Source organism: Antrostomus carolinensis, unplaced genomic scaffold (assembly GCF_000700745.2).
Source record: "Antrostomus carolinensis isolate BGI_N321 unplaced genomic scaffold, ASM70074v2 scaffold2270, whole genome shotgun sequence".
In the NCBI taxonomy this organism is placed as follows: Eukaryota; Metazoa; Chordata; class Aves; order Caprimulgiformes; family Caprimulgidae; genus Antrostomus; species Antrostomus carolinensis.
The window spans coordinates 111,549-122,648 of record NW_010288972.1 but is presented as its reverse complement, the minus strand read 5'-3'; the positions used below and the strand labels follow the sequence as shown (position 1 = coordinate 122,648).

The 11,100-nt window shown below is 40.5% G+C and overlaps 1 protein-coding gene across 1 annotated transcript in view; it reads right to left on the bottom strand.

The window, feature by feature from the left end:
* Positions 1–11,100, bottom strand: part of MEGF11 (multiple EGF like domains 11) — a gene marked incomplete at its 5' end in the record, with an annotated part of 189,125 nt that overhangs the window by 79,456 nt on the left and 98,569 nt on the right. Inside the window, 2 exons of the mRNA XM_029085009.1 lie at positions 679–853; positions 9,479–9,691. Of these exons, the coding sequence (XP_028940842.1) occupies positions 679–853; positions 9,479–9,691 (388 nt within the window). The remainder of the gene's footprint in view (positions 1–678; positions 854–9,478; positions 9,692–11,100) is intronic.

Sequence of the window (11,100 nt, the reverse complement as noted above, 5' to 3'; positions counted from 1 at the left end):
CTTCATTTATGGATGACCAGGGAACCTACCAGCAAGAGTTCCATTACTCCCAGCTGTAGCAGGACCAGACACCTGGATTCACGTCCTAATACTTTCTGCTGCAACCTGGCAGTCATTAATTCTGAATTTTTGTTGTTTCAACTTGGGTGATTTCTTCAGCCATTTTATATCTCAGCTATAAAATGTAATGCTTGTTTACCTCAGAATGTCTGAAGCTCTTTCTGATGCTCAGGTAAAAGACACCTGCCATGTATGCTCAGAAAAGACATAAATTGCTCTATCATTTGTAACATTTTAAGAGATCTTAATCTATTAAAATCACAGCGTGACTGACAAGGAACATGCTGAAAGGCCATGAGAATTCCTTTTCTGCTCTTCCAGGCAGACAATAATCTGACATCTTTTTTGTTATGTCTTGACTTAGAATATACTATGGGAAACCATGTCTTTATCCTTATAACAGTAATAAACTTACAATACTAATGTTAAGTAAACAACCAGAACTAATAAGCTGACACTGCTCAAAGGAGAATTATGTGGACTTATAACAGAATGGGGAAAAATTACCTGCATTTGGCTGCTTTTATGCAAATATTATGTGAAAACAGATTAAAATCCTCTTTAATTTTTTTTCAGGTACCTTATAAAATGCCCCAATTATTCAAAGCTCTCACTTACCATATATCCTGGGGCACACGTACACTTCCCTGTGATGCTGTCACAATCTGCACCGTTCTGGCAAGGGCAGGTCAGCTCGCAGCCTTCACCGTAGTACCCAGGGGGACAGGTTTCATTGCAGTAGAGTCCAGCCCAGCCAACTTTGCAGCTACATTCTCCAGACAATGGATGGCAACTAATGAAGACAGACAGACACATTAATGAGATGTGGACATAAAAGAAAAATGTAGTCTGTAAAAAGCAGTAGAACGTTTTATATGTGATGTCAGCCAGAGTCACGCCAAGAACAGAATAAACCTGAAAACTGTTAAGGATGGTGAACATAACCAGACACAGAATTTAGGAAGTTGTGATGGTTTCACCCTTTTGTTCTGTAGCCAAACACAGTTGCTCTCTCACTCTCCCCACCCCACCTCCAGGGAGTAGGGGAGAGAACTGGAAGGAAAAGGGCAAGGACACTCATGGGTTGAGATAAAAACAATTTACTAATTAAAATGATGCCCAGCCTTGGGCATCACTTTTGGGTCTTGCCATTTACTACACTTCTCCCTCTCAGTCCTAATGCAGCTGTGAACCAGCCAAACACAGTGACCTTGAGCTCCAGCAGCAACTCATAACATCAGTACCTGATCAACATTCTTCTCATAACAAATCCTACACTGAAACCAAAACACAGCTATTGTAGCTACTATGAAGAAAATTAACTCCATCCTAGCAAAACAGAACAGAAGTGAATAGGGAATATGATGCTAAATACCAGCCTGGCACGCCACTTCCAAACATCTGGGAACTGCCACAGCACTGATAATTTTACATCTCTGAAGATTATGCTTTCCATTCTCAAATCAGTGTGACTTGGATTACTGACATTAACCACAACGCGATCAATCCATACTGTTGTATGACATATATGTGCTATACGGTACTACAATACAGCCAGTTAAAGAGGTTCAGAGTTAGGAGAAATTCCAGTGAATGAAGGAATGCAATGAAGAATTTTGAAGATAAACCTGAGTCCTGTGGTCCAAATATTCTAGCATGGTGTAGTCTAGTCTAATCTATGTTTTAAAAGTGAGTGTCACCTCAGCAGAACTTTTCAGCAGGGAGAGGTAGAAAGGAAAGTGCTTTAGAAGGGAAAAATCTCACTGGAAAAAGAGTTTTGCAGGGAATATTCAGCCATAGTGAACAGAACTGATTACTACCCGAAGCCTTGGGATTTATTTGGGGCAGGAGTCAACAGGAGACCTGTGACTAAATCTCAGCTGTGCAGGGAAATGAGTCAAGTACCGTTATTCTGAATAACGAGCATTGCTGCCCAACATTAACCCTCTGGCTTTCATTTCTATTCAGACCATTCCACACTGTTGTGAGAGCACACAGAGAGAAAAGAAGAAAGGAGAATCAAGCCCAAAAGACCAGACAACGCCTGGTCCTTCTGCACCTTGTAGGTGGAAGACTTAACCCTGTGTTCCTCCTGCTATGAAACAGTTTATTCACCATTTTCACTTCTGTGAACAGAGAGAGCATCTCCCTGGTTTCCTTAGGGCACTAACTTCCCACAGCAGAAGATCGCGCCGAGGCTGTGGCTGGGGGCGAGGAAAGGAGGGGAAGGCTGGAGGTGTGTAAAGTCCTAGAGTGAAGAGATGGAGGTTTCTGGGGGATGGGAAAGGAGAGCACAGGAAGATGTCTAGTTTGGGGAGATGAGGTGGTGAAAAGAAAGAGCAGGGATGGAGAGGGAATCCCATCTTTGGAAAAGGACCCCATGTTGTCTGAGGCCAGCTGGGAGTGTAAGGCTTCACTTGAGAGCTCACTATGCTCTGGGAGCCTCTGCACCTCAAGATTGCACCATAATAGCACTGTCTAGCCCTCAGTGAGAATGATGAGAAATAATATTGCCACAAATCAGATTTTCATTATTATTCTCAGAACAAGAAAGAATAGAGTTCTGCAAGGTGGCACCTCTCTATGGACCTGTCTCCTGTTTTTTTGCCTCACAGAAATATTTTCCTTTACTATTATTTATTACTATAGTTTAATATTGCAGACATGACTGAATGGGTTTCTTTACACCTATAAAATTAACATCATATACGTTAATTTTCAAGGTCACCTCATAAAACGTAATTTCCAAGCATGTTTCTGGCAACTGGTGGTAGGAGAGGTTCATCACATACTGTTGTGACTAAGAATGATCAAATTCTCTGTGTGTCAAATGTTTCATCATAAATAGTGTTTTACTGACTAATTAAAACAATTCATCAGCTTAACAAACTACCATCCATGAAATTCTTCTGACAAAGCAGTCCTTGAAATTATGGTTGTTCACAAAGCACCTCTTAACATTCAGATGAAAATAATAAAAGCTCGTTTTTCCCCCCTCTGCGTCTATTAATCATTACCTAATAGGAGCAGAAAGCTAAACATTAAAGAAATATTTTAAAGTGGATTTTTCGTTTCTCTGTTTTCACTACTCCTGCACGCATCATACGGTTCCATGAGAACTGCATCTGTTGGCTAAATTAAATCTTTCAAATGTAATATATGACCACGGCAGTTTGAATCAGTCTATGACAATTCAATTGAAAATACTCTGCTCAGTAAGAATTTCTACTCCAACGTTGGCTCCTTCATCAAAACGGACAGCTTTTCTGCATGGGATGCACGTTATATATTAAGCACTAAAAATCATCCTAACATGCACTAAAATAAGAAGCAACAACCAAACAGACTTTGCAGAAGAGTATGTAGGAGAAAGGGGCTCTGACTCCAAAACAAGTTCCAGTGGAAGTTTAACACCATATTCTGTGCCCCTAAAGCCTTTTTCCACTCCTTCAGGAGGGCATGAGCTAGGAAAAGCCCAATGCAGATGTTTGGGTCCCTGCATTCATATAATCTTTGTCTCCTTCTCTGGAGACATTCAAGACCTGCCTGGACGCCTTCCTGTGTGATCTCATCTAGGTGATCCTGCTCTGGCAGGGGGATTGGACTAGATGATCTTTCGAGGTCCCTTCCAATCCCCAAAATTCTGTGATTCTGTGAAGCAAGAACAATTTTATTACCAGCCTGAGCATATCAGTGTTTTGTTGTTCTCCTAGGTCAAGAACTCGCAGTCCTTCAAGTGCTTTGAAACACTCATCTTTTGCTGTCTTACAGAGTGCTGGTGTTGTAGGGTTAGGAAAAGTCCTCCACATTCAGTTCCAGAGTTATCATACCCATAACAATGGTTCTGGGTAGGCAGCAACAGTTGGTGAATAGATTGTGCAGCAGGGGCAGGGAAACTTCTCCTTGCCAGTAGCGGAATAAACCTTTCCAAAGCTTTTGGCAAGCCAAACGTTAACACACACCATAGCGTTATGGTAACGTAAAGAGCAAAAGGATCTCCAACTTACATTAGCTAGGTCTGAAACGAGGTTACAGGCTGTGTCCGGCCAGGGGACACAGGACACGTCTCAGATACAAAGAGTGCAATGTTCTGAATCACAAACACTTCTCTGACAATTAAGGTGCCCTGATGCAGTGTTAACCTGAAGACGGCTGCGATTTAGATGCTTAACCAAAGTTCAGAAGACAGCTGTTCTGTTCCCAATCCTGCCAGGGAATCTTGGCCATGTAACTTACTCTTTCTGCATTTCATCTTTCCCATCTGTACAATGATGCCTTTCTTCCTTTCAAAACCCTTTTAAGATCTGCAGCTGGTATCACTAAATAGTACTTACTTTTTATTATTAATTGTTTTTTTCTATTCTGGTATATATCAACTATTCCAGTAATTAAAGTCATCAGAGTTACATACTAAATATCTTGCAGTGCACGATGTAGAAATAGTATATAAATGTGTGAGTTAAGAATACTTCTCTCTTATTATATTGGTATTCTGTAAAATTTAATTCTGTATAAACTATGCACCTAGACATATGTACCTAGAACTGTACATATAAACTACGTACATATAAACTATGTACCTAGACATATGTACCTAGAACTGTACATATAAACTACGTACATATAAACTATGTACCTAGACATATGTACCTAGACATAGAACTGTAGCTAGGAAACTTGTCTGTGGTTCAGCCAGCCATCTATGCATCCAGTCTACCCAGTGAACTAAATGGGAGCTGCATTGATGCTGAAAAGTTTGAAGCACTTAATGGCAACCGCGTTAAGGCAAAGAACAGTTAGCAACGTGAATTTCTCAAATAATTCCTCCTTTCCTGTTCGGAATGTACCTTTCAAGGTCACGGCTCCATGTAACATCTTGCCAGTACAGGGTGCAGCATGTGTAAGACATTTCTCCATGCCACCAATAAACTGAAATTAAGAAATAAAAACAATTTCTCTAGAGAAGGATAACAGAATGGATGGGTAAGAGGCCTCCAAAAGGATCCCAGAAGGCAAACCCACTAACATCTGCTCTCCAACCACTCGCTGGGAGCAGGAGAGGAACCTTATACTCTTGAAAGAGCTTGACAGTGTTATGCACTAGTATTTTCCATTGAACCTTAACAACTTCTATTTCTTCAAATCTCTTGCCATAATAGGAAGGAATAGTGTTGAAAACCTAGAGTGACTGCAAGCAGCCAAGTGCTTCTCTGGCACTAGGTCAAGTAGAGGTGGAAACTGGAAGCTGTCCACAGCGCACAGCATAGCTTGAGAAGGAAATTGTTCCACAGCTCTTGCTGCAGTTTGGAAGCTACTGTACACTCCCTGGCTTTTGAACCACACATACAACAATAGACATTTTTTAAAAAAAATTCACTAGCTGAACTGAAAAACAGAAAGTCATTTTTGACCTTTACATTTTTTAAGCATCTAATTTTGAAGAAATCTGAGGAAACCAGGTAATTTAACTTTCTTAAGGCAAATTGGGAAAAGAAATGCTTGAGACAGCACAGTCTGTTCCAAATTCTGAATTTGTTCTCCACACATCTTTCAGCCAAAACAACTCATTCCCAGTGAATTTCCTGACTTTCTGTTTATACGCTACCACCACTTATCTCATCTGAATGAACAACAGCCCTTATCATTTTTTAACAGTATTTTCTGTCTTTTGGTGTTGATACTATATTCAGTCTCTCTTACTAAAATGCCCTTTTGCTTTTAAAGAAATAGCCGTGATGAGACCGTAGGGCCATTACTTCAGCACATCTTCAAAGCCCCATTCAAGTGCATTATTCGTTCAGGTCAAGGCAAAACATCAGGTAAGGTCCATGGGGTTTGGTCCTTCCAGATTTTTCAGTGTTGAGGCAATATCAGAGCCTCTGGAGGTCTATCCATTCCATTGGATTTCATCACAGTAGGAAAGTGTCAAGGCTTAACAGGTTCCTGTGTCTTCTTTCCCTTCTCATGTCCCTGACCTGGGAAGGACATTACTACAGACCTGTGGCTCCAGATGCTGACTCCATACCAGTGTTCAAGAAAGGTGGGCTGCTGAGACTATTCCAGCTACCCATTTCTCTGCTTTTCCGAACAGCAAACCAGGATTATGCCTTTTTGACTATTGCAGACTGTCTCAACATAGGCTTTTTGCAATGGGGGAATTTCTTACAGGTGTATCCTTCCCTGTGGAAGGACAGTCCAAGTCACCAGCACATTCTAAATATCTAATTCTGAGGCTGTTTAAAAGCCCTGTACAAAGTGTCTTTCAGCGTGCTTTGATGCAGAAATTATTGGATGATGTTCTTCAGCTGTTACTGTGCAGGAGGTTAGACCAGATGATCACACTGGTCTCTTCAGACATTAAACCACATAGATCTATGAAAATAGAAAAGCTGATTGTGTACTTCTTAATGTTCCTCCCCAACTTGCTCCTCAAAGACCATAGAACTTTCTGTTCCAGACCGCTCTCCAACAACCACATCGAATGAGTCAAAAGCACTGACAGAAATAAGCAAACTTCCCTCACTTTCTTTCAAGTGTTTATATAATTATCCTACACACTTAAAATATGGCAACAAGTAGCCAACAGTTTAAACTGCATCTGGGGAAAAGAGATGGCTGCCAGTAAGTGACTCACTTTGGAAGACCACAGTTCCAGTAATGATGAAAATTCAGGGTAGGAATGGGGGGAGGTGGGTGGGAAGAGAAGTGTGCTGTATGGGACTGGTTAAACAATCAGTTAAAAGATTTGTTCAGAATATGGAGTGCCTTTGGAGAAGGTCATTTTCCATCAACTCTGACGCTCCTCAGCTCAGAAATTGACAGCACTCTCAGGAGCTCATTGAAAAGTGGAAAGCTGAAATACCATGGATGAATGAAAGAACATTTACAGATCTACAGCTTGCTGATATTTCTTTGTTCCATAATAGCAGTGATAAGATGTAGGAAAAGGGAGATTTTATCAATGGAGAGACTAGACTCATTTATTAAGGAAATGGAGATACCATCTTAGCAGAGGATGCTGCAAGTGAAGCTGACGGAGCAGTGAGGGGACAGGAGGCATAAAACGTACCTGTCAGACAGCAACCAGACACAGGTCAGGTGCACGGTGTGTAAGAACAGCCACATGCCCAGAAAAGAGTTGTGACAGGATTGGATCCTCTACCCTTCTGAGCTCTCTCAAACTTGAGTCCTCAGCTTTCTTCACAGCTGGATGCTGCTAGTCTGTTCTTTCAGGAAAGATCTTCTGGCAAACTCTCAGAGCACCTCTCAGGTAGTCCCTTGAGTAACCTAGGATGAACTCTTGCACTCTCAAACCCACAGGCTTCCCCCACTTAGAAGACTCTTAATGAATTGAGCAGCGAGTTGAGAAACAGCAGCCAAGCTCGGCCTTGCCCATGGCCTGCAGTCCTTCCACTCTATTTACACCCTTATGGGGAACTGGGCAAACAAACAGGTTTCTGCAGGCTAGGAGAGGGGGTGAAGACACAGGGTGTCAGCTACCGTCCAAGAGCACATTCTCACCCTTCAGTACACATGAAGAACAGCTTTCACTGAGGAGCACTCTACCTTGTATTTACCACTGAGGAGCAGTTTACCTCATATTTACCACAGGTTTAAGTCGTGCACACTGGCAGGTGCTGCACAGTAGTGTGACATGCAGGAATTTATACCTTAGGTCACTCTGTAGTAATTCTTGAGACATCCCCTATCCCCAGTACAACACAACATTAACCTTTCGTGTACAATGCTCAGCTCATGCCTTAGGGATGTTATTTTTTGCAATGATTTCATGATACACAAAATAATCAGAAACGAGAGAAGCATGTTGTATGGAGCTACCTTTGAGGTGTCAAACACTTTGGCTCCTCCCTGCCAAACCCCATAGAACTAGATCTTTCTGTCGAGGACTCATCAGAATTACAAAGCTTTTAAATAATCCATTGTGAGCTCTGACTTTTAGTTAAGCAAAACCTCGCCACTCACAGCGGAACTGGAATTCACAAGAAAGATCACCTGTTTATTTCCAAGACTGAGACAAATAGAGTCTATCTCAAGCAGACAAACAGATTTGCCTGAAGTGTTTGTGTGTGTGTGAGTGTGCCTCTGTGCATGCACACAAATTAGGTGGTACTGCTTGCATACCTAACTGAGGAGAGCGTTTATATTTTAGCAGGCTGCAAGACCGCAAGGTAGGTTTGTCATCATCAGCAAGACAGTCAGGTCCCTACCTGTCTGGTTTAAAATTGAAGAATGTCCATATCAAGGGCATATGTGCTTGGGCATCAATTATCCCCACCTCCCTCTGAAGCCTAGACAATCCTGAATTGGCTATGAATGTTTCACAGTAATGGACAGAAAAAGGAGGAAATCAGGTGGGAACTGAGGGGCTCAGCATCTTGCAGGCATGGTGAGGAAATGTGGGCACTCATCAGAATAGCTGAGGCCAGGGTGTTTTCACTGCCCAGGCTCCCTTTACTGTATGTGAGGGAGTGAGGAACCTCCAAAGAGCAACTCCAGCAGTCAGCAAACAAGGCAAGGAGTTGCAAAAGGTAACAAATGGGATAGCAGGGAAGAGTCTTAAATTATTCCTTTTTTTTGGGGTTCAAGCCTGCAATGGGAATGTAAACTCAACCTGTCTCATGTTAGGTGCTCAAGTCTGTTCGTGTGGCTCTAGCTCTGAGAACCTCAAGAATCAGATCCTAAAAAAAGCAAAAGGGAATAAAACATCAAAACCTGACCTTTTAAGTGAGGCTTATTCCATTTTAGGTATGCTTCCTTGATATTTATTTTCCTGAATATTTCACACGTACACATACTGAATGGAGAGCAAAAATAGGCATACATGAGAAGAGATGTCTATTTTGACAATGTCGACTTCATTACAGTTCCATAGACTGACTTGGGGATATTGATTTCAGTCTATTTATACATCTGCCTCAAGTGTTTTCAACAAGGTAATTTGCCACGAGACATAAACTGAAGCAAATTAGGTTTCATTTTGAAAGTCCCTTTGCTGTCTATAGATCTAACAAGAAAATCCATGTCATAAAAAGAGCCAAAATGATGGATTTGAATAAATATATCTATATTTTTTAAACTTTGGTGGGCTATTATGCATACATATGGGCATCATATGATAGTTCTTATGCCTATAAGACTGCAGTTACAGGATAAGACTGTATGTCAGATTGTTTCCAATTTTAGCAGAACTATTTAAATAATTAACAGATATATGCTGGACTGAGGCTTATGGGTCCAAACCCGAGGTCATTTAAATCAAAGGTTGCAATCCAGAGGAGCCGTCTGTGTTCTTAATTAAAACTATAGAAAAAAAGGGAGTAGGTGTAGTTAATTGAATTTTTTCCCAATGCTTTTATTTGACCAGTCCCTGCATTAGTGTATAAAATGATGTACATACCTGAGAGTGTTGGTAATATTACAAGGACATCTCTTGTTGCATTTGAGGCCATAAAAGCCTTCTGGACACATCCTTTCTTGGCAATAAATCCCTTTAAATCCAGGGTCACACATACATGCTCCATTGACGTGGTAACACTTTGCACCATTTTGGCAGTCACATCTCTGTGTGCACTGAAAGCCGTATGTCCCGATAGGACACTCTTCTTGACACCTGCAATGACATATGTGAAACAGGACCCAGTGAAATGCTACAGTCTGGGTTGCTTATGACTTTTACATGGGAATGTTTTTGTTAATGAATTCAGTACAAAATCGTTGCTCATTTATTTAAGTAATATACCGTGAACTGATGATATCATTGAGTGATGTGATACCTTGGGCATGTAAATTGCTGTTAACTGAAAGCACATTAATCTCTGTCCAATTATATTCTGCAAAATTTGCATTAGTTAATATTAGCTTAGTTAACAAAGTGCATTCCTGTTTCCTGGACCTTGAAAATTCCATTCATCAACCATAAGAAATTGATATAGAACAAGAGACTTTATTAAAAAACCTCATCTCTGCTTTCTCTTTATTACAGAAGGATTGTGCACCTTCTTTAAAAGCATATGATCCTCTTAGTGATAGTAAGGATTGCGGAAATGTGATCTATTAAACAGTATAAAGTGTTCTCCAGCAATGCATAGTTTTATTTTCCCTCTATGCCGTTGTTGCACCAGCTTTAAACCAGCTATAGAAAATATACTCCTTTGTCTTTTGTGTGTGTTCTGAGTAACTAAAGCTCAAATTTGCTTTTCATCTGTTACTACAGAGGTGCTCAGTAGTATAGAATCTCAAGACAAATCACTCCCATGCTTCTTAGTGTAATCTCTTCTCCAAAATTGCCAACATTTTTAATATTTGATACACATAAAAATGGAACCTGCAAACACTATACGCAGATTGTTTTAAATTGCACCTTCCATGCACTCTTTAAAATATTTCCCTATTGGATATATTATCAATTATGCCAAAAAATCTCTTTCATTGTCCTACACAACCAGTTTAAGTGTTCATCTTATGTCCTACTTAGAAAAGCTCAACGAAAGTCCTACAGAAAGCAACAGTTTCTGTGCTTGACATAATTCAGTGGTTTCAAAATTCTGCAATGAGTCAGTACTACAGTTCACATGATCCACCGTGAAATACAGATAGGCCTTTTCAGTTAATAAAAAAAGAAAAAGAAGCCCAGAAAAGTCCAATTCCCTTATCGCCTGTATGCCAGATATTGGAAATTGCCTATCAGCATTAATTTAATCCTGAGCATTGATTAAAGCGTATAGTGTAAACTCAGTGGATAGAGGCAATTGTTAAATGTCTTTCTGCAGGTCATTTCACAGCTGGCAGGTGAGAGTTCATATAATGATCAGTAATAAAAGATTAATGTGTGATGCAAGCCTGGCAAAACTGCAATGAACACAGTCAGTATATAAGAAGAACATCACTTTTACAGCTTCAGATTAGCATGTTTTACTAAAAATAAATGAACACAGCAATAGCCCTAGCTAGTGATTTAAATGCAGCAAGCATCAACCCAGTTACTAGTTACACATTCCAAGTTCAGGAGTTCATACGAGA